General features: G+C 42.6%; 1 protein-coding gene across 6 annotated transcripts; it reads left to right on the top strand.

The window, feature by feature from the left end:
• The first annotated feature begins 368 nt into the window (after positions 1-368).
• VASH1 (vasohibin 1) lies at positions 369-26,767 on the top strand. 6 transcript variants are annotated; one of them, XM_067462895.1, is made up of 9 exons: positions 369-932; positions 1,590-1,696; positions 3,169-3,578; positions 14,510-14,598; positions 16,576-16,632; positions 17,936-18,010; positions 19,888-20,269; positions 22,460-22,572; positions 23,905-26,767. In XM_067462895.1, exons 3-9 carry the CDS (start codon positions 3,300-3,302, stop codon positions 23,975-23,977), a joined length of 1,068 nt encoding a protein of 355 aa, XP_067318996.1. In that variant the 5' UTR covers positions 369-932; positions 1,590-1,696; positions 3,169-3,299; the 3' UTR covers positions 23,978-26,767. The 6 variants fall into 6 exon arrangements, with proteins under 6 accessions (XP_067318996.1, XP_067318997.1, XP_060614040.2 ...); XM_067462896.1 differs by having other exon boundaries at positions 3,221-3,578; XM_060758057.2 differs by lacking the exon at positions 1,590-1,696.
• Positions 26,768-27,834: the final 1,067 nt, after the last annotated feature.

Here is a 27,834-nt window from a genome sequence, read left to right on the forward strand (position 1 = left end):
GATGTTTCGCCTGCATCTATGGCAGGCATCCTCAGTCCTCACAACCTCTGAGGATGCTTGTCATAGATGCAGGCGAAACGTCAGGAGAGAATGCCGCTAGAACATGGCCATATAGCCTGACAAACCCACAACAACCCTATTATTATTATTATTGATTTGAAATATTGTATTGTTCTTTCGTGGTTTTATTTTTGCCCTACAAATAAGACATGTGCAGTGTGCATAGGAATTTACTCATGCCCCAAATTACAGCCTGAGACCCCTTTCCCTAAGCCCTCCCTGAGCTGCTCTGTCTCTTTAACGAGCCCAGCTGGCCAAGAAGGCACGCATGCGCAAGGAGGGCCGGGCTGCTCGCATAGTGAGGCGGGGGGGGGGGGGGGAGCCCAGCGGTGTCCTGCCCCCGCCTTCGATGCAGCCCCCGGGCACTGAAGCCCCTCCAGCAGCAGAGCCACCCGGGTCGCGCCTGCGCCTTCGGGGCCTGGAGCGGCAAGCGGGGCCTTTGGGCAGCGGGCGGCTTTTGTCCCCTGCAGCAGGAGGCAGCATCTGCCCGGCCGGCTTCTCCTCCTCGCCCGGTGGCCAAACAAGCCCGGCTCTGGCGAGGAGGAGGCGGCAGGCGACCGCGCGGACCGCTTTCTCTCCGGCGCGCAACGGGAGCCGCCCTCCTCCCCAGTCCCCCCTCCTCAAGCCAAGATCGGGCCATTGGGCTCCCCCCGCAGCTTCGCCGCCTTGCAGAGAGAGGAAAGACCCACGAATGCCCCATAAGGGCGTCTTTCTTTCCCAAAGCGGCCCCTTTGTCTGGCTTTCTCCTCCGTAGGGTCTGGCTCTGTCTGTTTGTCTGCCGCCCCTTTGGCTCCTTCCCTCTCTGCCCTTGGGATGCTTTCTTGGACCAACTGCTGCTGCTGCTGCCTGAACCGGGGGCCATGCCTTGCTAGGTGAGTAGGATTTTTCCTCCCTTTCAGGCTCAATAGACACTGGACTCTCATTTAACCGGAACTCTCATGCAACCGGCAAAAAACTGAAAGAAATAATCATTTCAAGGAGGCCATGTCTTGCTAGGTGAGTGGGATTTTTCTTCCCTTTCAAGATCAATATACACTGGACGCTCATTTAACCAGGACTCTCAAGCAACCGGCAAAAATAAAGGAAATAATAATTTCCCAGTGGCCATGCCTTGCTAGATGAGTCGGGTTTTTCCTCTCCCTTTCAGCATCAATATGCACTGGACTCTCATTTAACCAAAACTCTCAAGCAACCGGCAAAAAAAAAATCAAGGAAATAATCATTTCCCAATGGCTATGTCTTGCTAGGTGAGTGGGATTTTTTCCTCTCCCATTTAGACTCAATATACACTAGACTCTCATTAAAACTGGCACTCTCAAGCAACCGGCAAAAAACCCCCAAAGAAATAATAATTTCCCAGCGGTGGCCATGTCTTACTAGGTGAAATTTTTCCTCCCTTTCAGACTCAATATACACTAGACTCTCACTTAACTGGCATTCTCAAGCAACCGGTTAAAAAAAATCAAAGAAATAATCATTTCCCAGTGGCCATGTTTTACTAGGTGAGTGATATTTTTCCGCCCTTTCAGGATCAATATACACTGGACTCTCATTTAACCAGAACTCTCAAGCAACCAACAAGAAGCTGAAAGAGATAATCATTTCTAATCATTTCCCTGTGGCCATGTCTTGATAGGTGAGTGGGATTTTTTCCTCTCCCTTTCAGGATCAATATATACTGGACTCTCATTTAACCAGAACTCTCAAGCAATCGGCAAAAAAATAACAGAAATAATAATTTCAGTGAACATTAAAATCAGTTTTCATAATACAGTACCATTGCGTTAGGTTGAATTTGTCTTTATTTGGGTTGCTGTGAGTTTTCCGGGCTGTCTGGCCATGTTCCAGAAGCATTCTCTCCTGACATTTCACCCACAACTATGGCAGGCATCTTTAGAGGTTGTGAGATCTGTTGGAAACGAGGCAAGTGGGATTCATATATCTGTGGAATGTCCAGGGTGGGAGAAAGAACTCTTGTCTACTTGAGGCAGGTGTGAGTGTTGCAATTGGCTACCTTGATTAGCATGGAATGGCCTTGCAGCTTCAAAGCCTGACTGCTTCCTGCCTGGAGGAATCCTTTGTTGGGAGGTGATTAGCTGACCCTGCTTGTGTCTTGTCTGGAATCCCTCTGTTTTGGCGGGCTGATCTTTCTTTACTATCTTTATTTGCTTTTAATAACACTATTTCAATATGAATATCAAGTCAATACAGAGTTTATGGTATGGTGTAGTATTAATTAAGCCTATTGTAAACATTATAATTAAAACCTGGTCTCAAAAAAACAGAAACTATGTTGTTGTGAGTTTTCCGGGCTGCATGACCATATTCCAGAAGCATTCTCTCCTTACGTTTCCCCCACATCTATGGGAGGCATCCTCAGAGGTTGTGAGGTCTGTTGGAAACTAGGAAAGTGGGGTTCGTATATCTGTGGAAGAAACCAGACCTTGAAACTGTTAGGCCATTCAATGCTAATGAAGGTGGTTAATTGAAACTTTCACGCCTACCTCAAGCAGGCAAGAGCTAACACCTCCCAACAAAGGATTCCCCCAGGCAGGAAGCAGCTAGGCTTTGAAGCTGCAAGGCTATTCAGTGATAATCAAGGTGGCCCATTGCAATATTCACACTGGCCTTGAACAGACAAGAGTTCTTTCTCCCACTCTAGACATTCCACAGATATATAAACCTCACTTGCTGAGTTTCCAACAGATCTCACAGCCTCTGCCATAGATGTGGGTGGAATGTCAGGAGAGAATGCTTCTGGAACATGGTCATACAGCCTGGAAAACTCACAACAGCCCAGTAATTTCAGCCATGAAAGCCTTCAACAATACATTAACCAGAAACTACATTTATCAAGCCTCTAGTGCTGGTTAACTGGGAGTCTACTGTATAATCTGTTAGTTTGCATCCTCCCTTTAATAAGGAGGCTGTTAGCATTGTTCTCGCTCTGTATCCAGGGAGAAGCACTTGGTCTCCTTGTCTCTTTTTCAGACCCTAAGGTCTTAGGGCAAGGAGGTTAAAATCTAAGCCTTGCTGTCTGGAAGGGAAGGGGGGGGGGGGTCTTGTATGAATGAGCCACACCCTAATTGTCTGTCTCTTGCCTTAAAGGGACCCAGCCCTCTAAACTGCCATGTCTTCCTCCGCCTTGTTTTGCCTCTAGTCCCTTGAAGAAAGCAGCTGGCAGTGGAGGAGGAGGAGGAGGTGCTGGGCTCTAAAGCGGCCTCCAAAGCTAACCTTGGATGGATGCAGGGATGCCAGGTGGCAAGGTGGACGCTTGTGGCAACGCGGCCGCCCCACGGAGATCCGAGGCCCGAGACGGGGTGGCACAAAGAGAGGAGGAGCAAGAAGAAGAGGGGGACGAAGACCTCCGAGATGGTGGGGTACCCTTTTTTGTGAACCGGGGAGGGCTCCCCGTCAACGAGGCCACCTGGGAAAGGATGTGGAAGCATGTGGCCAAGATCCACCCGGAGGGAGAGAAAGTCGCCCTGAGGATCCGGGGAGCTACTGACCTACCCAAGGTAAGAAGGGGGTTTTGGTGCACAAAGGGTTAATCACTTATCATTGTGCTGGAAGAGGCTTTGCCTTGTCTTTCTAGCCTGGGAGGAACAGATGGGCTCTGACAGATCCAACTGAAATGACACAGATACAGACCAGGGGCTGCTCTATGGTTAGAAGAGAGGAAATAGAGATGGGGAACGTGGGATCCTTCAAAAAAGCCAATGGGATTTTGGCCAGCATCAATAGGAGTATAGTGTCTAGATCTATCCCTCTTTTCTGCCTTGGTTAGACCACACCTGGAATATTGTGTCCAATTCTGGGCACAACAATCGAAGGGAAATGTTGCCATGCTGGAATGTGTCCAGAGGAGGGCAACTAAAATGATCAAGGGTCTGGAGAACAAGCCCTATGAGGAGTGGCTTAAAGAGCTGGGCATGTTTAGCCTGAAGAAGAGAAGGCTGAGAGGAGATATGATAGCCATGTATAAATATGTGAGAGGAAGCCATAGGGAGGAGGGAGCAAGCTTGATTTCTGCTTCCCTGGAGACTAGGACGCAGAACAATGGCTTCAAATTACAAGAAAGGAGATTCCACCTGAACATTAGGAAGAGCTTCCTGTCTGTGAAAGCTGTTCAGCAGTGGAACTCTCTGCCCCTGAGTGTGCTGGAGGCACCTTCTTTGGAGGCTTTTAAACAGAGGCTGGATGGCCAATTGTTGGGGGTGCTTTGAATGTGATTTTCCTGCTTCTTGGCAGGGGGTTGGACTGGATGGCCCACAAGGTCTCTTCTAACTCTGTGATTATATGATTCTAGATGTTGTTAGACTACAACTCCTATCATCTCTCACTGTTGGTGATTGCATTCATTCTACAGTGTAGATCACTGTATTGTGGATAAGGACCTTTTAAAGATACAGCTATATCAGGCATGGGCAAATTTCGGCCCTCCTGGTGTTTTGGATTTCAACTCACACAAATCCTAACATCCTCAGGCCCCTTCGTTTTCCCCTCAACCTAGCAGTTCGAAAGCATGCAAATGTGAGTAGATGAATAGGTTCATGTGCTGAACACATGACCGAAAGGTTGGCGATTCAAATGCGGGGAGTGGGATGAGCTCCTGCTGTTAGGCCCAGCTTCTGCCAACCTAGCAATTCAAAAACATGCAAATGTGAGTAGATCAATAGGTACCTGGGAAGGTAACAGCGCTCCCTGCAGTCTTGCTGGCCACATGACTGAAAGGTTGGCAGTTCGAATCCGGGGAGCGGGGAGAGCTCCTATTCTTAGCTTCAGCTTCTGCCAGCCTAGCAGTTTGAAAACATGGAAATTTGAGTAAACAATGCAGTCATGGTGCTCCATGCAGTCATAGCCTTGGAGGTGTCTATGGACAATGCCGGCTCTTCAGCTTAGAAATGGAGATGAGCACCCCCCCCCCCCCACTGGACTTAATGTTAGGGGATACCTTTACCTTTACCTTGGATCATGTGATTTTAATTGATGTTTTATTGCTATGGTTTTAGTGGGTTTGGTTTTAACATTTTTGTTTGTTTACCAATGTATTAATATATTGCATTGAATTGTTGTCTTTGTAAGGCCTCCAGTCCCCTTTGGGGTTGAGAAGGGTGGGATATAAATGTGACAAATAAATAAATAAATGTTCAACTTCATGAGAAGATCCGCTAGAATTAACTAGCTTAGGAAACTGTTTTCTAGATAAGGACCTTTAAAATGATACATCTACACCAGGCATGGCAAAATTCGGCCCTCCAGGTGTTTCAGGCACCAACTCTCACAATTCCTAAGAGTCTCAGGCCCTTTCCTTTTCCTCCTCAGCTGGCTGAGGGGGAAAAGGAAGGGACCTGAGGCTGTTAGGAATTGTGGGAATTTTAGTCCATAACTCCCGGAGGGCCGAAGTTTGTCCATGCCTGATTGACCCTGTAGAATGAATGCAATTTGACACCACTTGAACTGCCATGGCTCAATGCTATGGAATCATGGAGCTGTAGTTTGACTTTGTTTTTGGCTTTCTCTACCAGGCTGCTAGTTTCTCACCAAACTACAACTCCCATGACTCCATATCATTGGGTCATGGCAGTTAAAGTGTTGAGCCCCCTGTAACTTGTGGCAAAGATGATAGTTCATTGTGATGTGTATGCTCCTAGAATCCAACAACTACCATGACAAGACTACACAGAGAAGTCATTGAAATCCACAAGTATGTGGACAATTTCAAAAGAAAGGAGAAAACTATGAAAATGAACAAAATCTGGCTACCAGTATTTTAAAAAACCCTCTAAAATTAGGACAGTAAATAAAAAACAACACTCAAAAACAGGGGAATTCCAGACAAGAAATAATCAGGGCCAGTTAATCATCTCTTAACAAAGGATTCTCCCAGGCAGTAAGCAGCTAGACCCTGAAGCTGGCCAATTGCAACATTCATGCCTGCCTCAAGCAGACAAAAATTGTTACTGGACATTCCACAGATATATAAACCCCACTTGCCTAGTTTCCAACAGACTTCACAAACCTCTGACGATGCCTGTCATAAATGTGAGCGTAACGTCAGGAGAAAATGAGGAGTTCTTAATTAGGAGATGCAAATGGATTATGTTTTCATTACTTTTGTTATGATTTTATACTATATATTAATGTTTTAAATGTTTTATGATGTTATTGGGCATCGAATCGTTGCCTCTGTAATCCGCCCTGAGTCGCCTGAGGGCTGAGAAGGGCGGTATATAAATATAGTAAATAAATAAATAATGCTTCTGGAACATGGCTATACAACCCGGAAAACCATCACCTCCCAACAAAGGAGTCCCCCAGGCAGGAAGCAGCCAGGCTTTGAAGCGGCAAGGCCATTCGTTTGCTAATCATGGTGGCCAATTGCAACATTTACAACTGCCTCAAACAGACAAGAGTTCTTTCTCCCACCCTGGACATTCCACAAATATATAAACCCCACTTGCCTAGTTTCCAACAGACCTCACAAATCTCTGAGGATGCCTGTTATAGATGTGAGTGTGACGTCAGGAGAAAATACTTCTGGAACATGGCTATACAGCCCAGAAAACTATCACCTCACAACAAAGGAGTCCCTCAGGCAGGAAGCAGCCAGGCTTTGAAGCTGCAAGGCCATTCAGTGCTAATCATGGCAGCCAATTGCAACATTCACACCTGCCTCAAACAGACAAGAGTTCTTTCTCCCACTCTGGACATTCCACAGATATATAAACCTAGTTTCCAACAGCCCTCACAGCCTCTGATGATACCTGCCATAGATGCAGGCGAAACGTCAGGAGAGAATGCTTCTGGAACATGGCCATACAGCCTGGAAAACTTGCAGCAACCTCATAAAATAACTGTTTGAGGAATCCAAGGAAACTAAGTTGCAGAAGATGTGTACATGCTAACTTGTATCAAGCCTTGTGGTGAAGTACATCTAGATCTGACTTGTGCGCCCATGGAGGGAAAAGGTTTCACTGTCTATTGTTAGATGCCACTGTTCTGTTCTGCTTAAAAATGCCAAGGAACTGACTCTAGTGGGTGGTGCTGGCAGACTCTTCCACAAAGGAGTAATTCTTCACTTCTATATTGTTTTCTACTCCCAACACAGTATATCCACACATTTACAATATGAGTTGTACCCAGTATGGAGGTTGCTTGGTGAAAGACATTAGCAAAACAAAAGCAACAACAAAAACAACAACAACAACAAAAAACATGGTGGAAAAGACCAAACGGTTTCTGCAGTGCAGTGTGTTTGGTGAGCAGCAATGGCAGATGGCTGAGCTGAGTGGGCAAAGGGAGGGGATTCTCTGGGGATGGGAAGACAGATGGGAAATCAGTTACTAAATGGGAAAAAAACTGCAAAGCAGAGGGGACTCCGCTCCGTATAGACTAAGCTGCCAGTGAACAGTTGTCTTGTACATGGTAAATTGTTGTTTATCTGGCTCTCCTGGCCTTTATACAACTTCACCAAGGAGACATGTTGTCCTCAAAGATTTTTTTGGCTTGCAGTCTATATGATTCTGATAGTTTTAACCATAGCGTTGATAATCCTTGAAAAAGGAAGATTACAAAGGTGTGGCTGCAGTGGTCAGAGCCATTGCATAGAAACTGCTTGTGGCAGCACTACTTTGTCTCTCACTGCATTGGCTGTTCTTAAGTATACCTTTTTTTTTAAATTAGAGGCCTCCGTTTTGTGGTCTGGCAAGGTACCTTCTCATACACTGGGCACAGACATTCTTGAGTGCTAGTGCAAATTGGCTCATTATGACAGTTTGCTGGGAACAGCAACCTCTTCAATGATGCTGTTGGATGACACTGTGATGCGGCTTGGCATTTGTTGCTTACCATGTCACTGCAGATAGGCATGCGATGGGCATTGCTCTGCCACAGCAATGCTCAGTAAAGTCCCAAGGCCCATTGGAATCTATATATATAAATAAAAATGTAATGTTCGTTTGTGGGATTAACATAACCCAAAAACCACTGGACGAATTGACAACAAATTTGGACACGACACACCGATCAGGCCAACAAGTGACCATTACTCATAAAAACACTGAAAAACACAGCAGAAGAGACTAAAAAAGCCAAAAAAACAAAAAAATACATTACAACGCATGCGCAAAACCACATATATACACATATACACAAATATATACACAAAACACATATACACAGACTGGGCCACAGCAATGCGTGGCAGGGGACAGATAGTATAAATAAAAAATGTAATGTTTGTTTGTGAGATTAACATAACTCAAAAACCACTGGACAAATTGCTGTCAAATTTGGCTACAAGACATCTACTAACCCAAGGAGTGACCATCACTAAAAAAAATGATTTTGTCGTTTGGGAGTTGTAGTTGCTGGGTTTTATAGTTTACCTACAATCAAAGAGTATTCTGAACTCCATCAATGATGGAATTGAACCAAACGTGGCACACAGGACTCCCATGACCAACAGAAAACACTAGAAGGGTTTGGTGGGCATTGACCTTGAGTTTGGGAGTTGTAGTTCACCTGCATCCAGAGAGCACTGTGGACTCAAACAATGATGGGTCTGAATCAAACTTGGCACAAATATTTCATATGCACAGGTGGAGTTTGGGGGAAATAGACCTTGACATTTGAGAGTTGTAGTTACTGGGATTTATAGTTCACCTACAATCAAAGAGCATTCTGAAGCCCACCAACAACAGAAATGGGGCAGACTTCCCACACAGAACCCCCATGACCAACAGAAAATACTTAAGGCCATACAGTCCGACTCACTTCACCAGGGCAAGAAAACGTAATCAACACCCTCCTGGCAAAGAGCCATCCAGCCATAGATATAGATAGATATATATGAATCACACACACACGGATATAGTATCATAGATTTGAAAGGGACCGCTAAAGAAGGACATTGATATGTTTCATGTAGGCAAACCAGACAATCTCCACATCTCCACACTGACAAAGAAACAGCAAGAAATACTGTTTACCCACAAGCATAAAGAAGTTACATATATTAGAAACCAACACTTTCTCATTACTTTATTTTCCAGATCACCAGACTGGGCCACAGCAACACGTGGCAGGGGATGGCTAGTAAAAAATATTTGTGTACCCACATGCCAGCCTTTGCAACCAATAAATAGCTTGTGTTGTTGAAGGATTTCATGGCCGGAATCACTGGGTTGCTGTGAGTTTTCTGGACTTTACACTCACATCTATGACAGGCATTTTCAGAAGCAACTAACACCTCCCAACAAAGGATTCCCCCAGGCAGGAAGCAGCCAGGCTTTGAAGCTGCAAGGCTATTCCATGCTAATCTAGACAGCCAATTGCAACATTCACACTTGGCTCAAACAGACAAGAATTCTTTCTCCCGTCCTGGACATTCCACAGATGCCTCACTTGGCTAGTTTCCTACAGACCTCACAACCTCTGAGAATTCTTGCCATAGATGTGGGCAATATGTCAGGAGAGAATGCTTCTGGAACATGGCCAGACAACCCGGAAAACTAACAGCAACCCAATAAATAGCTTGTTAATGAGTTTTACTATGGTGGAATAGAGTCTGTTTGGGAAAGGTTCTCCTCCCCTCTTTAGCTACCCTTTGTTTTCTTCTTGAAGAAGTGGATGACTTCCCAGAACAGTTGTACAAAAGGATAAATTTGTTCTGAAATGGAAGCACACAATGGATGGAGAGCACAGAAGTACATTTCAGAGTTAGCACTGCTACCTCAGGCAACATAGGAGAACATGAAGACACTTTGTGTTTTGTTCTGCATTATTGCCACGCTTTGTTTCCCGCAATGCTTTTGGATTTTGTGCCCTGCTATCCAAATATTGAGAACAAGCTAAAACTGCCAAAATGCCATGGTTCCAAGGCCTCGATGTAATCTTTGTTCTGTAGACGTTTCATATCTGGATAAGATCCAGTTTCAAGCTCTCTGAGTCAAATATGGGCTTCTGGCAAGTCCACCAGTCTAGTGTCAGGAGTTCATATATAGATTTATAACTGAGGTTATGTCTGCTTTGTAAAAGCTCTGTAGGATGGTTGAAAGCAGTGTTTTCTGTCCTGCTTTGAAAGAAGTCAGAGCAAATATTTTATAGTGTTATATCTCCATTAAAGCACTGTCTCTGACAAGGCTTATCTCAACCATACTTGGATGAATTACATTCTTGACTACATCTCTCAGAAGCCCTCAGGCAGTCCAAAATTAGTAAGTTTTCCAACCACACTCTAAGCATCAAACTCTTCTTTTAAGGATGCTCTGCGCTGGTAACTGGTTGGGAGCACACATTACCAGCACATATTGTAATCCGGTGTTTCTCAAACTCTGCTCCTTTGGGTGACTTGAACTTCAGCTCCCAGGAATCCCAGCCAGATTGCCAGCTGTTAGGAATTGTGGGAAATGAAGTCCAAAACATCTGGAGGAGCAGTTTGAGAAACTCTGTTATAACCCAAAGACCTATTCAGGACAGCAACCCAAGGAGGGAAGAGGATTAGTAACAGCATGCAAGGCTTACTTTCTATTGTACTCCAGAGTTCACCTTGCCCTTAGTGCCAACTAGAAATTCAAAAGCAGTGGTAAAACAGTTTATTGAAGAGAGTACATATAAAAAGGGCAAAATCACCAAAAGGAATAAGAAAGCCGAAATTCAACAGGTAATCAGAAAAGGTAGCCAATAAGTAAAAACCCAACCAAGCTGGTGAGGAGTAAAAAACTTCAAACACGATAATTAAGATGATACATGAAAACAATAATCACAACATGAGCATAATTCAAGGAAACAAGAATCAAAACATGAATATGAATCCAGAAAAAACCAAAGCTATAAGAACTTCTTAAAACATGAATCAAAACTGCCTGGAACTTAAACTAAAAACATGAACTGGAAACAGGACTCGATATCCGTACTCTTATGCAGCATTGCCTGAACTGAATTCTCACCAAGACACTCTAATTTAAGATCTGCAAAACATGAAGGCATTTCTTTGACCTTGACTTTCTAGCTTGTGAAACTTTCTCTGCGCATTTTTCTCACTGAGTCTTTTGGATTTAATGTGTTGTCGAAGGCTTTCATGGTCAGAATCACTGGGTTACTATAAGTTTTTCAGACTATATGGACATGTTCCAGAAGTATTCTCTCCTGACATTTCGCCTGCATCTATGGCAGGCATCTTCAGAAGTTATTTTCCAACAGACCTCACAACCTCTGAGGATGCCTGCCATAGATGCAAACAAATCGTCAGGAGAGAATACTTCTGGAACATGGCCATGCAGCCTAAAAAACTTACAGCAACCCTCTTTTGGATTTCCTGAGCTTGATGTTTTTCTCCCTAAGATCCAGTCTGATATTGAGCTATCTTGGTGTGCCAGGTCTTTATTAGGGGTTGCTAAGCTCATTGTGGGTGAAAGGTCATCTCCCTGTCAGCTGGACTTCAAAACAGTTCCACTTTCAAGCCTTGTCTCACAGACAGAATCATGCTCTGAAATCCCCCCATTTCTCTCATTGAAAGAACTCTCCACCACTCTCTCAGGCTCTGAAACCCCAACCCCCTCATCTTCATCTGTCTGAACCACAACACCTTCATCCACTTCCAGCACCCTTTCTATAGGCAAAGACAACTTCTATAGGGGAGCGTCTTCCGTTTGTGAGTCTTCTTGTGCATATAGAAGATTAAGAGGTTTGAGCTACAGTCTCTACCAGTAGAAAAGGCTTGCCCACTGCAGAAGTTCAGCATGAGAAACACAAGAATGGGGACAGAGATGAGAATTGGAAAAGTTACTTTAGAGGCTATCGTTTCCAGAATTGTTCATTTTTGGAATTGTGGTTGAAAAAGTCTTAACTATGACCTCTGGACATAGTGTGATTGTTCTTGCTCTCTGTTGTCACGCATACTGTTGCAAAGATAATTTAGAATTACTGAAGATCATAGAATCATAGAATCCTTAATTTGGAAGAGACTTTGTGGGCCCATCCAGTCCAACCCCCTGCCAAGAAGCAGAAAAATTGCGTTCAAAGCACCCCCAACAGATGGCCATCCAGCCTCTGCTTAAAAGCCTCCAAAGCAGGAGCCTTCATCACACTCTGGGGCAGAGAGTTCCATTGCTGAACAGCTCTCACAGTCAGGAAGTTCTTCCTAATGTTAAGATGGAATCTCCTTTCCTGTAGTTTGATGCCATTGTTCCACGTCCTAGTCTTCAGGGCGGCAGAAAACAAACCTATTCCCTATGACTTCCCCTCACATATGGCCATCATGTCTCCTCTTTAAGCCGCTCCTCATAGGGATTGTTCCCTTTATCATTTTAGTCGCCCTCCTAAACATCTCCCTGTCAACATCTCCCTTCAATTGTGGTGCCCAGAATTGGATACAGTATTCCAGGTGTGGTATGACCAAGGCAGAAAAGAGGGGTAGCTTGACTTCCCTGGATCTAGACACTATAGTCCTATTGATGCTGGCCAAAATCCCATTGGCTTTTTTTTTTTGCCGCCACATGACATTGTTGGCTCATGTTTAACTTGTTGTCCATGAGGACTCCCAAGATCTTTTTCATATGTACAGCTTACTAAAATCTCTTTGCCATAATATGATGAAATAGGCTCTGGGTTTTATTCTTGTATTTGTTATATTTATTTTGCACCCTTACTCTGGTGAGCTCAGGGCAGTGTGCATGAATCTCCTCTTCCCTGCTTTACCCTCACAACAACTCTTTGAGGTAGTTCAGGATAAGTGGTTTATGGGAGAAACTTCAACATAATAGGCTATCATATGATAGCTGTCACCATGTAAGGGGGGAAACCCCATTATAATATGGAACCACCTACAGTTTGATAATATTTAGACTGCTGCATAGTCAAGGAAATTTAATTGTCAAAGCTGCCTCTAGAAAGGAGTTGTACAGTCATGGAAATAACAATCAGAAGTAATGACAAGGAAGAAAATTATGTTTCCTTTTAACATGTACATAGATCAATTAAATCTTGCACTTTGGTACTATTTTGAGTAGAAGAAATTGAAGCAGGGTAATACCCCAACAAAGCCATTAATGTAGCTTATCAGTTACTTCAGAGATAAGAAGAATAGATTGCTGTCTCTCATCCTGTTCCATCTACTGTTAAGGGAATTGCTGAAGACCTGAATATGGAAGAAACCTTAGCTCAGCCTGGGCTCCAGGCCCAGGTTTGTATATACTAAATTGTTCATCAGTCTAATTGCTTAAGTGAGAGCCTCATTATGCTAGGAGAATCCTCCACACTTTTAGTGGATTACATTACGTTGTCTAGGACTATTGTGTCTCCCCTAGTGGTACAGAACATGGGAAAGGAAAAACAGTATGAATACTGCAAATTTGCAAACTTTGGAAAATGTTTTTTTAAAAATGGCCTTGTTGTAAGTTTTTCAGGCTGTATGGCCATGTTCTAGAAGCATTCTCTCCTGATGTTTCGCCTGCATCTATGACAGGCATCCTCAGAGGTTGTGAGATCTATTAGAAACTAAAAAAAAAGTGGGTTTATATATCTGTGGAAAGTCCAGGGTGGGAGAAAGAAATCTTGTCTGTTGGAGCTAAGTGTGAATGTTTCAATTGGCCACCTTGATTAGCATTTGATTGCCTGACAGTTTTTAGGGGTGGCTTGTTCCTGCCTGGGGGAATCCTTTGTTGAGAGGTGATTAGCTGTTCCTGATTGTTTCTTTTCTGGAGTCCCCCTGTGTTTTGAGTTTTGTTCTTTATTTACTGTTATAATTTTTTGCTTTTTTGTAAATACTGGTAGCCAGATTTTGTTCATTTTCATGGTTTCTTCCTTTCTGTTGAAATTGTCCACATGCTTGTGGATTTTAAAAAATTACTGACATTTTTATCCATCTTTACTTTTTTTTGGAGGGGGGGAGTATTTAATGTCATCATTGATAAGCCACTTCCTTCTGAAAGACACGAAATGTGCATTTCCACATCTGCTGTACTTCAAATCATAGAGTTGGAAGAGATCCCAAGGACCATCCAGTCCAACCCCCTGCCCTGCCATATAGGATCAAAGTAATTCCACCAAAACTTCGTTTAAAAGCCTCCAGAGAAGGAAATTTCACCATGTTTGCTTTTACAATAACCATGTTAAGTAGCTCATTCTTCCTACTTTCATAACAGCCTATCAGTGTTTCTTTCATTCCTTCTCAAGAGTTTTGAAATGACCGGTCTTGCCTCTTAACTCTCTCAAAATGGAAGAATAAATGGACTCTTTGATTTCTTTCTTTCCTTTGCTCATTCTCCCTACACATGACTAACCTCAGGTGGCCAGCAATAAAAAATGAGCTATCTCATATAATTATGTGGGGTGACCTCATGTGCCTTCCATGCTGAGCCTGGGTGTGGTCTCTTGTCTTGTCTGTAAATTGATGTTTTTCTAGTGAGCTCATATCAGTCTTCCTTTCTCTCCCTCCCATGTACAGATCCCTATACCGAGTGTGCCTACGTTTCAGCCGTCCACCCTGATCCCTGAGCGCCTGGAAGCCATACAGCGCTACATCAGGGAACTTCAGTATCCTTTCAACTTTTTGCCAAACTGACCAGAATTGGGAAGGCAACTTTTCTCACTTGAGCAGAAGAGAACCTTTCTGACCACTTAGTACTCTCGCCCAACCGGGAAATGAAACTCCCTCTTTGAGGAAACTGCTGTTCCTTGCAGCCTGTGGTTTTGCTGCCCTACTAGTTTCCTTTCATTTGTTCCCTTGGCATCCTGACATTATCTGTGTAAGCAAGAAAAAGTCTGTTGCAAGCTGCCCTTTCTCTGTTACCAGGAATGCAGTATCCGGACATTTTGTTTGATACACACCATGATTCATTTAGGACATCAGGGACAGACAATAGGAAAGGTACTGGCTAACTTTGCTAAGGAGAACAAACTCAGCATTTAGTTATTCAATGCATTTGAAGTTCAGTGGGGACAAATGCAAGATACTCCTCCACTTAGGCAGAAAAAATGAAATGCAAAGATACAGAATAGGGAATGCCTAGCTCAATAGTGAAAAAGATCTTGGAGTCCTCATGGACCACAAGTTAAACACGAGTCAACAATGTCATGTGGCAGCTAAAAAAGCCAATGGGATTGTGGCCTGCATAAAAAGGAGCATAGTGTCTAGATCCAGGGAAGTCATGCCACCCCTCTATTCTGCCTTGGTCAGACCACACCTGGAATACTATGTCCAGTTCTAGGTACCTCAACCTAAGGGAGATGCTGGCAAGCTGGAATGTGTCCAGAGGAGGGCGACTAAAATGATCAAGGGTCTGGAGAACAAGCCCTATGAGGAGTAGCTTAAAGAGCTTGTTTGGCCTGCAGAAGAGAAGGCTGAGAGGAGACATGATGAGGGACATGTATAAATGTGAGGGGAAGTCATAGGGAGGAGTGAGCAAGATTGTTTTCTGCGCCCTGGAGACTAGGATACAGAGCAGTGGCTTTAAGCTACAGGTTCCATCCTAACATGAGGAAGAACTTCCTAATTGTGAGAGCTGTTCAGCAGTGGAACTCTCTGCCCCAGAGTGTAATAGAGGCTTCTTCTTTAGAGACTTTGAAACAGGCTGGATGGCCATCTGTCAGGGGTGATTTTCCTGCTTCTTGGCAGGGGTTTGGTCTGGATGGCCCACAAAGTCTCTTCCAACTCTATGATTTTATGATTTGGCTCTTTTCGATGCCAGCTGTTGTTACCTATAATTGAATCCAGCACCAACCAGAAACAGGAAGGGGATTTTTTCTAAAAAATCAGAGCTGGGTAGAAACAGTGAAACCCATATATTGTTGAAGAGTTTCATGTCCGGAATCACTGGGTTGATGCAGTTTTTTCGGGCTGTCTGGCCATGTTGTAAAAGCATTCTCTCCTGTTGTTTCACCTGCAACCTCTGAGGATGCCTGCCATAGATGTAGGTGAAACGTCAGTAGAGAATGCTAATGCAGCCCAAAAAACCTACAATAGCCCAATTAAACCCATCGTTTGAGAAACTAACTTTTTAGTAACTTTTTAGGACTACAACAGTAAGGAAAAGTTTTTCAGGTTCTAGTTAAATCTTTAATTAGAATGTTTTTCATGTTCTAGTTCAAGCTCCCTTGTATTGCAGTCCTAGTGCAAATGGAGAAAGAGGGCTTGCAATTACTGCTCAACACGCACATACCCATCTTAGCATGGTTTTTAATTACTCTTTAAGAGCCATCTCTGTTTTTGTTTTTGAAGCATCATTTCTTTGTTAATAACTTTTTAAACTACCAATTCATTATACTCTCACCCCTAAGCAATTTATTAGCGACTGATTTCTGTGTTGTCATAGAGCAGTGTTTCTCAAACTCAGCTCCTCCCAGCCAGCTTACCAACTGTTAGGAATTGTGGGAGTTGAAGTCCAAAACATCTGGAGGAGTAGAATTTGAGAAACTGTCATATAGGCTGCCCTGAGCCTTTGTGGTGGGATCTCCTGTTCACTTGCAGCCAAGAATTTCCAAACTGTGTAGATCTTAACTCCTTGGTCCCAGATACAATCATACTGGGACACAGTTCTTTGAAATCAAGAAAAGCAGGCCTTTGACTGGGTAAGTGCTGTTGCTTTAGTTTTTTTCCGTTTTATTTATTTATTATTTGGACATTGTTTCTCAGGACGTTCTTCTGAGTCTGGCCAAAGGCCCTGGCTTAGCTCCAATCTGGCCAGTGACTGACCTCCCCAAGGAAGCTCAACACAAACTATAGTGTTGAGCTCACATGCAGCTGCTCAGAGCTATGACTTGTTGCTCTATTATAAGAGCAAAGTTGTCTTCCAAGTGTTCAAGAACCATTAAACAGCACCAACTTTATCATGCCTAATAGCTTGTGAAATAGTTAGGTATCTGAAACCATATTGACTGACATCTCTGTCATCTTGATTCACATATTAAATATAATTTTAGGCATTGCTTAGGGAAACTATTTATTTTGGCTTACAGTCCTTGACCAGTATAATAACACTGGCTAGAGAATTGTGGAAAGTATAGTTTTTTTTAAAAAAAGTACTTTTCCTATGCTATAGACCAGCCCCCCTGGTGGTGCAGTGGGTTAAACCACTGAACTGCTGAACTTGCTGATCAGAAGGTTGGAGGTTCAAATCCAGGGAGTAGGGTGAGCTCCCGCTGTTAGGACCAGCTTCTGCCAACCTAGCAGTTCAATCAATAGGTACAGTTTATGTGGGAAGGTAATGGCGCTCCGTGCAGTCATGCTGGCCACATGATCTTTGAGGTATCTATGGACAATGCTGGCACTTTGGCTTAGAAATGGAGATGAGCACCACCTCCCAGAGTTGGACACAACTAGACTTAATGCCAGGGGAAACCTTTACCTTACCTGTAGATCAGGCATGGGCAAACTTCAGCCCTTCAGGTGTTTTAGACTCCAACTCTCACAATTCTTGTTAGGCTGTTAGGAATTGTGGGAGTTGAAGTCCAAAACACTTGGGGGGCGAAGTTTACCCATGCCTGCTATAGATGGAGGCATTGCATTTCCTGATTGCACATGGCATCCATGAAGCAGACGTCTTGAAGTACTCTATTCAACATTGGGCTTACAGTGTTCTATGAGAGTGATTGGAGGAGTGTTACTACACCAACTGCAATAAGAATTATTCCAAAGATGAGGGTGCAATCCATCTTAGGGGATTTACTGTTTCTGATTCATTCAAAGGAAATTCAGTGTCAGCTAGGAGAAAAATATGATGAGGAACTGTGTCATAACAGTTAACTTCCTCTTCTTTGTGTGGCATTCTTTCCTTTCCAACATTCCATCACCCCCAAACTATCCTGTTGTGTTTGACAATAGGTTTTTTAAATTTGAGTTTTTAAAAAGTCTCCCTTTTCTCTCATCCTGTAGGCTGATGGATCTAGCCAAAGAAATGACGAAAGAGGCTCTGCCGATCAAATGTCTAGAAGCTGTGATCCTTGGAATGTATCCTTTTATTAGAAGTCTACATGCATTTTCCTATCAGTATGACCCCTGTATCCATGGAAGATCTGTGTTGAACTTATTGTGGAAACAATAAATTGTAGATAATAGTAAACCTTATTGAAATGAACAACTTCTCCCAGACATTATCATATAGAACCATGCTGGAGGACCTAGCAAATTATCCTCTCTAGGAAATTATTAGTTGCTCCAGTGAAACCCTATTGTAACTCCAACCCAGGACCTTAAAATTCTCAGAAAAGACATATTTGTATTGAGCGTGGTAAGTGAAATGGGCCCCCCTGCTTAAACCACTGAGCTGCTGAATTTGCTGACCAAAAGGGTTGGTTGTTTGAATCCGGGGAGCAGGGTGAGCTCCTGCTGTTAGACCAAGCTTCTGCCAACCTAGCAGTTCGGAAACAAGTAAATGTGAGTAGATCAATTGGTACTGCTTCTGTGGGAAGGTAACAGTTCTCCATGCAGTCATGCTAGCCACGTGACCTCTGGAGGTGTCTATGGACAACACCGGCTCTTTGGCTTATTTATTTATTTATTTATTTATTTACTGTGTTTGTATACTGCCTTTCTCAGCCAATCGGTGACTCAAGGCGGTTTCCAACAAATCAGTATACATAAAACATAATATAGGTAAAACATTAAACAGTATAAAACATCACCACAACAGTAAAAAATGGAGATGAGCACCACTCCCAGAGTCAGATATGACCAGACTCAAAGTCAGCGGAAACCATTACCTTTCCTAAGTGAAATGTATGTTCTGGTCTTGAGAGTATGGGAGTTTTACTGTAGTTTCGACAGTACTGCTCTTGGATTGTAGAATTTGAAACTAAGATTTGGAGTATTTTGTGTAAACTGGCACATCTTACCTGGAGGTCCCACGCTGCATTCTGCGATTTGTCAGTATTTACACTCCACTTCATAACTAGTTTTCACATGAGTGAGGACATTTGGTACTAAAAGGAGATTATTTAGATGTCTGTGTGCTATTCGTTAACAGTAAGAATGAGTAAGTGTGAATAAGTATGTGTTTTGTCCATCCTCAAGGACTTGAAAAGTTCACAAGAGCAAGACAGTTAGATACAGTTTATGCAAAGATTTATACTATTCATGGATGAAGCCACATAAAAAGTTGTTGTCTTCCAACCAACTATACCTCTGAAGCAGTGGTTCCCAACCTGTGGTCCATGGACCACTAGTGGTCTGCAAGAACAAAACATGGTCCGTGGCCTCACCTTTACTACACTGTTGCCCGGAAACCATGTGGCAATGAGAGTGATTGGTCTCATGAAACTGAGGCAATGGGGATGTTAGGAGGGGAGAGGCTGACTACCCATGAAAGATTACTACTGCCACATCAGCTCTAGATTATTACATTTTTTTTTGTGGGAGAACAGATGGCGACTACTGGATGGCATATGTTCTGTATCAGAAACTAGAGTTGATGTGGTCTATCCAATGGATTGTTCTGAACCAGCACCCCAAATAACCAAACCAAAGTTGACCAAAAACTGATTCTTAACCCTTTTGGTACTAATGTTGGAGAGTGGTCCCTGGTCAAGTGAATCCCTGGTCAAAAAAGGTTAGGAACCACTCTTCTAAAACTAGAAATAAAGAACCAAATGAGAATTTGATTCTCAAAATCACTACCAAATTGAGTGAATGTAGGCATTACTTAGATTGGAAAGTTCATGTAGGATAAGTTTTTTGTTTGCATATTTGTATTTTCAGATAAAGGAAATATCATGCAGTATCTAAGATTGCCCATACCTAAGACCTGAAGCTAAGTAGTCAGGCTAAGAGTTTTTATTAAGTTCATCTTTGCTCCACTGCCAATTTCCTAAATGAGTTGCCATTGACAGTTACCTCACCAACAACATGCCAACACTGGAGCGTTTTCCCATCAGCTTCAAAACCTACTTCTCAGGGAACTACTTCCGCCATATTGTGCTGGGAGTGAACTTTGGGGGGCGCTATGGGGCGCTGGGCATTAGTCGACGTGAGGATCTCATGTACAAGGCACCAACTTTCCGCACCCTGAGCGAACTCATCTTTGACTATGAGGAGGCATACCGGCGCTGCTGGCACACCCTTAAAAAGGTGAAGCTTGGCCAGTATGTGTCCCATGATCCACACAGCGTGGAGCAGATTGAGTGGAAACACTCCATCTTGGATGTGGAAAAGCTGGGTCGTGAGGAATTCCGCAAGGAGCTGGAGAGGCATTCCCGTGACATGAGACTAAAGGTGAGATCGCTGGAAGAGCTGAGAGGTTTTCCATGCTTAGGGTACGTTGCTGTGATTGCCAGGCCAGCTTCCCATCCCTGTCTTCCATTAGCAGTCACAAGACAGATAGGCACACAGATAGACATATTGACATACTTTAATTAGAGAGAAACAACAACAATAACAATATGTGTATGCACTTTTTCTCTCTTAAACAAGACTCAAATGGTTTGAAGTCCATTTGTATTGTAGAAAAAATGGTTTTAAAGCATTCAAATATGCACAGAGGGGAATATTCAACTCATTAAAGAGATGAATTGTCATTCTTGGAAGTTATCAAAATTCCCAAACAATTTCAGAGTGGCAATTCACCTTCTCTCTTTCTCTCTTAACATTATTTTTAAAAGTTTCAAAAGTTACATTAAAAGTAAAAAAAAAGGGAATCATGAAAAGAATCACAGAACAGAAACACAAAAAATGCAAAGAAAAAAGAAAAGAAAAAATGAAATACAAAGATGAAGAATGGGGGATGCCTGACTCGACAGTATAATGTGTGAAAAAGATCTTTGAGTCCTTGTGGACGACAAGTTAAACATGAGCCAACAATACCATGCGACGGCAAAAAAAGCCAATGAGATTTTGGCCCACATAAATAGGAGTATAGTGTCTAGATCCAAGGAAGTCATTCTAACCCTTTATCTGGTTTGGTAAAACCACACCTGGAACCTTATTGTGTCCAATTCTGGCCACCACAACTGAGGGGAGATGTTGACAAGCTGGAATGTGTCCAGAGGAGGGTTACTAAAATGATCAAGGGTCTGGAGAACAAGCCCTATGACGAGCGGCTTAAAGACCTGGGCATGTTTAGCCTGCAGAAGAAAGGGCTGAAGGGAGACATGATGGCCATGTATAAATATGTGAGGGGAAATCATAGGGAGGAGGGACCAAGCTTGCTTTCTGCTGTCCTGGACACTAGGACGCGGAACAATGGTTTCAAACTACAAGAAAGGAGATTCCATCTGAACATGAGGAAGAACTTCCTAACTGTGAGAGCTGTTCAGCAGTGGAACTCTCTGTCCAGGGGTGTGGTGGAGGCTTCTTCTTTGGAGACTTTTAAACAGAGGCTGGATGGCCCTCTCAGGGATGCTTTGAATGCGATTTTCCTGCTTCTTGGCAGGGGGGTTGGATTGGATGGCCCACAAGGTCTTTTCTAACTATAGGATTCTTTGATTCTATGAAAAAGAAACAAATAGTTGACCTCCAATCTTCAAAACTTAAAATCAGCAAGTCCTTCTCTTCCACATGCAAAAAGTGAATAAAAGGTTTCCAAACCTCAAAGCAGGGATAAAGAACATATAGTCATCCAGGTATTTTTAGACTGCAGTTCCCATAAGTAATAGCTAACATAGCCATGAGTGTAGGTGAAAGTGCAGTCTTTCCTTAAAACAAATGCTCTCAATTGTCCAGTCCAGTCATTTTATTTGCAAGCTCATATGTGAAATTTATTTGTTGCCTTGGAGTACAAAGTCCTAAACTTCACTTGCTTGAAGTTATGACAGTGTTGGACATTAGGTGTTGTAGGTTTTTTGGGTTATATGGCCATGTTCTAGAAGCATTCTCTCCTGACTTTCGCCTGCATCTATGGCAGGCATCCTCAGAGGTTGTGACCTCACAACTTCTGAGGATGCCTGCCGTACATGCAGGCAAAACGTCAGGAGAGAATGCTTCTGGAGCATGGCCATATAACCCAAAAAACCTACAACACCTAATGTCCAACACTGTCATAACTTCATGCAACTGTTGATATGATAAGAAAGTTGCATTGTGTGTGGTATAAATAAATGCACTGTGTTAGGAGACATGCAGCATGGGAGTCAATGCCATAAAATGACCAAGAATCTAAACTAGGACATCTCTCGCTTTAAATGTTTCTTCAGCTTTTCTTATCTGTACCTCAGCTGTGTTTGCTTAATGGTCTTAGATGTGCTCAATGTTAGTCCCATACCCTTGCAATGTAGAAATAATTTTGATGTACTTTACAGGTTTCTTGTAAAGATATATAATGGATTTGTGTAGCGCTTTGAAAAACTAGTTCCTGCATTAGAGTGCTCATTGTAATTTCCCTCTTATTTGCTGCATTCTTTCCCAGCCTCCCAAGGGAAGTAGCAAATGGATAACATGGCTTATGTGTCATTTTCCTTCCCCTCCTAGATCAGCAAAGGAACAGGGCCACCATCACCCACCAAGGATAGGAAAAAGGATGTATCATCCCCACAGCGAAGTCAATCCAGTCCACACCGTCGCAACAGCAGAACAGAGAGGCGGTGAGCTCACAACGCTCTTTGTTTTGAATGATGAGCAGTTTTTATTTTGGGATTTTTGTCCCACACATATTTTAATTTAAGCACTACATGCAAAATGCAGTTTGGCCCTTGCAGCATGTTACACAGTTATGCTTGTATTTTTCCAATATACATAACTGTTTTGCTCTTTTCCTTTTCTTTTGCTTAAAAGTTATACATTCGATAATAGTAGGGAAAGATATCAATATTGGCTTAGGACAGTGTTTCTCAACCTGGGGGTTAGAGACCCGGGAGGGGGGCGGGTCATGAGGGGGATGTTGAAGGGGTCACTAAAGAACATCAGAACACACAGTGTTGGTCATATGGGTTTTGTGTGGGAAGTTTGGCTTCATTCTATCATTGGTGGGGTTCAGAATGCTCTTTGATTGTAGGTGAACTATAAATCCCAGCAACTGCAACTCCCAAATGTCAGTATGTATTTTCTCCAAACTCCACTAATGTTCACATTTGGGCATATTGTGTATTTGTGCAAAGTTTGGTTCAGATTCATTGTTGTTTGAGTACACAGTGCTCTCTGGATGTAGGTAAACTACAACTCTGAAATTCAAGGTCAATGCCCACCAAATTTTTCCAGTATTTTTTCATGGTAATGGGAGTTCTGTGTGCAAAGGTTGGTTCAATTCCATCATTGGTGGAGTTCAGAATGCTCTTTGATTGTAGGTTAACTATACATCCCAGCAACTACAACTCCCAAATGACAATATCAATCCTACCTCCCCAACCCCACTAGTATTCAAATTTGGATGTATTGGGTATTTGTGCCAAATTTGGTCCAGTGTATGAAAATACATCCTGCATATCAGATATTTACATTATGATTAATAATAGTAGCAATATTACAGTTGTGAAGTAGCAACATAAATAGTTTTATGGCTGGGGGGTCACCACAACATGAGGAACTGTATTAAAGAGTTATGGCAGTAGGAAGGTTGAGAAACACTGGTTTAGGAGGTAATCATGGTTGTGAATCCCAGTCCAGACTTGGGGGTGGACTTCTTTCTGGGTTCCACCAAGAACCTTTCTCTGAAGAACTCTTACAATGCTAAGATGGCCTCAGATCCACATTAGAAAGGGCCATCCTGGATGTGTTCAAAGATCCATGTAGACCAGCATGCTGTTCTCTAGAGACATACAGAAGCCTAGAAGTCCACAAAGACAACCTAAGTGCAATAGCACTATGCAGAACACCGAGAAGAGGGAAGGACATATTTTCCTATTCTGGGAATTTCATAAGTGAACAGTCTTTAACAAGGACTCATGTTTTCCTTCTTGTTTTGTTTTGCATTTTATTAGACCATCTGGAGAGAAGAAACCTGCAGAGCCCAAAGCCATGCCAGATTTGAATGGTTACCAAATCAGAGTGTAAAGAATTTCCTACTATTTGTGGACAACTCTCTGGCCAACATTTTTGAACCAGTTCTATCTGCAGGATGCACAATGCCAGAAGGGGAGGTGACACAGTGGGCACAATGTCTTGTGTGTGTGTGTGGTTTCTCTCTCTCTCCCTCTTAAGGTTTTTTCCTGCATTGTTCCCAGAGTTTTAGTCTGCAGCATACCATGTATTCACTTGTCTGACATCCATGGGGAGATCTTTTTTTAATGGAGTGGCTAAACAAAACGTAAAGTATCAGGCCTGCTAGTCTCAAGATGGGGGGGGGGGGGGGTCTATACGCTAAAAGTCCTAATGTGAAAAGGACTATCTGAGCAACCTACTGGTCCATGCAGAGCTGGAAGGCTTTTACTCTTTTCTAGACTCTTAATGAACCTTTCTCTTTCTAAAACAATGAAGTTAATATGGAAACCCCGGAAGAATGCCAAGTGCAGCTGGGAATAAACAAACAAGTGCTGATCCCTGTAGAAGGATTTCTGAATTTTTACTGTCTTGACAATTTTATTTTTACCAAGAAGAGGAAGGGGCGAGAGACAACTGTATCTTCACGTATGCCCTAAGAATCACTGACTTGATGCTTATGCTCCAGTTTCAAATGATGGTGTGCCTTGTACGATGAGAACTTGCTCCTCCATCATATAGCTCCATCAGCCGGCCAACTGGCTCAGTCTCCAGGAAATGGGTCTTTGAAGGAGGCAACTCAGGTGGCATCTGAGAAGTCAACTGAAGGACAGTGATGGCATCATTGTCTAGTCAGGACAGTTTCCCATTGTAAAAGATGCAAGAGGATTGGTTGGAGACCAGATTTCTATATCTTTACTTTCTGGTGCTGATCTGTTATTGATTGAGCATTTTAGCCTTTCAAGTGGCAGGTGCCAGAGGGAGAAAAAACATATCCCTCCGACTAGATTCCATATGTATGTCTGCCTTTTGATGGTAAAACAATGTCTTACTCTTTTTCTAGCAACAGACACCTTGCCGTATTCCCTTACCAAGATGTGTTTGTTCGTACTGTATGAAAATCACATATTATTTTTATTGCTTTGAAGAATTGAGTTATTTGGCTATTGATGTATGAAGGAGGCTGGGGGGCACATTACTTTCTGTGTAGGGTCTGTCATGTTTTGTGCTCCCTAGTCTTTCTCCTCTCTCCCCTAGTCTTTCTCCCTAGTTCTTTCCCCTCTCTTCCTGACTTGTGCGACATTTTAACAATTGCAGGATTTTCTTGAACTGGTCTGGACCAAAGTCTTGAACTGCCTTTCTCTTTGTCCTTTATATTTCAACAGTGACGTTTCATCTCCTTACTTTAAAAAAATGATTATTTAATATGGTAGCTGGTTTTAGTAGAAGCCTGCTTACATGTGGACACTTCGAAATCATATCTCAAACTCGATTCACAACTTTTTATAAGCATTCTGATTGGAAAGATGTATCTAAGTGAAATTGCATAGGGTTGTTGCAGGTTTTTCGGGCTGTATGGCCATGTTCTAGAAACATTCTCTCCTGATGTTTTGCCTGCATCTGTGGCAGGCATCCTCAGAGGTTGTGAGGTCAGTTGGAAACTAGGAAAATAGGGTTTATATATCATTTTACCTAGTTTCCAACAGACCTCACAACATCTGAGGATGTCTACCACAGATGCAGGTGAAACATCAGGAGAGAATGCTTCTATAACATAGCCATACATCCTGAAAAACCTACAACAGCCCAGTGATTCCAGCCATGAAAGCCTTCGATAATATATTGAAATTGCATAGATTGAGGACTTCTTTAAAGTAGACAGTAAGGATACAAACTTTTTGCCAATTTGCAATTTTTTAAAGAGGTAACGAGGGTCTGGTTTAATAAAGGACAAAACTGAAAGGGGAGATGGGGTTGTCTGGTCACGGCGTTAAAGGAAGCCTGTATTAGGAAAAGGAATGTGGTAAATACGTTGAGAGAGCTCTATAGGGAATGACAGACTTCACCCATTCAATGGAAATAGTTATACTGATTGGGAATACTGATATCTTAACATTGTTAAAAGAGAATGAAGATCTACCAAGAGCTCATGTATTATGTACAGAGGACCTGTGCCATGCTTTCTACACAGTGTCTTGTTTCCCTGTTCATCCTGGGCAGCTCAGGCTACAGCATTTCAATCATCACAGGAAATGTGATTGCTTTCTTTCACTTTTCTATTCTTCCTCAACCTCAAGTAATAATCAGACATTCTTTGTCTTTAATTTGGCCGTCTTTTCACAAAAAGACAACTCTGATCTTCCTCTCATCTAGTGAGCAGCTATGGTGTAATTAAACACTTTCAGAAATTATGTGCTGTGGGTATCTCTGGCTGGAGAAGCTGGGAGTATTGTTGCTGATCAGGATGACGTTTTGTGTATATTGGGAATGGGTGTGAAACAATGTGATGTGAGTTTCCAGTCCTGTCCTACTGAAATTATGAGACTTACCAGTGTGCTAACATCAAGAGGATGGAGGGAGGGTGGGGTAAATCTACAATTGAAATATTTATGCTACAGAAAGTGCATAAATACTTTTGAGCCAGGTGCAAACATATCATGTATGTCCACAAAGTATTAAGATGTTTGGAGCATTGTTTAGGGCACTGTGCATCATGCTTGTGGCTAGTTCCTTTTTGTCTCTACAAGTAAAGAAAATACCACTTTTCGATATGACTGGATCATATTTATATTTAAAAATTGATATTCTTTTTGTAGTTTACAGTGAACCTGATTTTTGGATAATAAATAGTGGAAACTACTGCAACTGGGGCCCATCTTGATCTATCCACAATTGCTTCTGTGAAGTGTTTTAACAGAGTCAAATAGCTACTCTTGCTTTTGTTTTTCTAGCTTGCTACTGGCTAAACCTATCAAGAAAAGATGAAAAAATGGACAGGAAACAGGAAGTGGTTAATATTCATTACCAGGCCATGATCTGTTAACCGCTGACATAATCTTTATATTTGTGTCATCTTTTGATCTTGAAAAGTTGAGCCAAGTTCGAGAATTACACATAAAGATGGTATCAAATGATTGACATTCATCATTTAGTTGAGCCCTTAAAGTGAACCGGTAATTCCCATTAGTACTTGCTCTCTAAGAAGATACAATTGTGAAGCAGCCTACCCCTTTTTTGCTGGTGATGAACCACAATTAATGTGAAAGTAAACGTAAGACCCAAATTGAATGTGTGTTCCTTTGCCAGACATGTAGTAAACCCTTTGTGTGTGTTTTAGAGAAGTTCAGTTGTAAGTGGAGAACTTGGGAAAGACTCTGAGGAAAACTGCATCTAGAGGACTCATATACTTATGTAATGAAAAGGAGTGTGGGAGAAATACATATTTTAAAAGCTCTTCCAGGGAGGAGAAACAATCTATACTGAATGTCTAAGTTTCATATCATCCTTTTCCACAGACGTGCTCCTCCCTACGCCATTGTACCGGCAAAGCATGTGCCACTGATACTTTAAGGATAGGGAATTTGTGTCCTTCTACATCAGTATTTATCAACTTGGGGGTTGGGACCCCTGGGGGGGGGGTCACAAGGAGGTGTCAGAGGGGTCACTGAAGATCATTAGAAAACACACTATTTTCTGTTGGCCTTAAGGATTTTGTGTGGGAAATTTGGCTCAATTCTATGATTGGTGGGGTTCAGTAGGTGAATTAATAATCCCAGCAACTACAACTCCCAAATGTCAAGGTCTATTTTCCCCAAAATTGAGAACCACTGTTCTACATGGTTGGACTCTTAATTTCCATGGGCACAAATAAACAGCAAACAGATGACGCCACCAAACACCATTTCTGCTTCAGCCATCCGATGCTCTCTGTT

Source organism: Anolis sagrei, chromosome 1 (genome assembly GCF_037176765.1).
Source record: "Anolis sagrei isolate rAnoSag1 chromosome 1, rAnoSag1.mat, whole genome shotgun sequence".
NCBI classification, from domain to species: Eukaryota; Metazoa; Chordata; class Lepidosauria; order Squamata; family Dactyloidae; genus Anolis; species Anolis sagrei.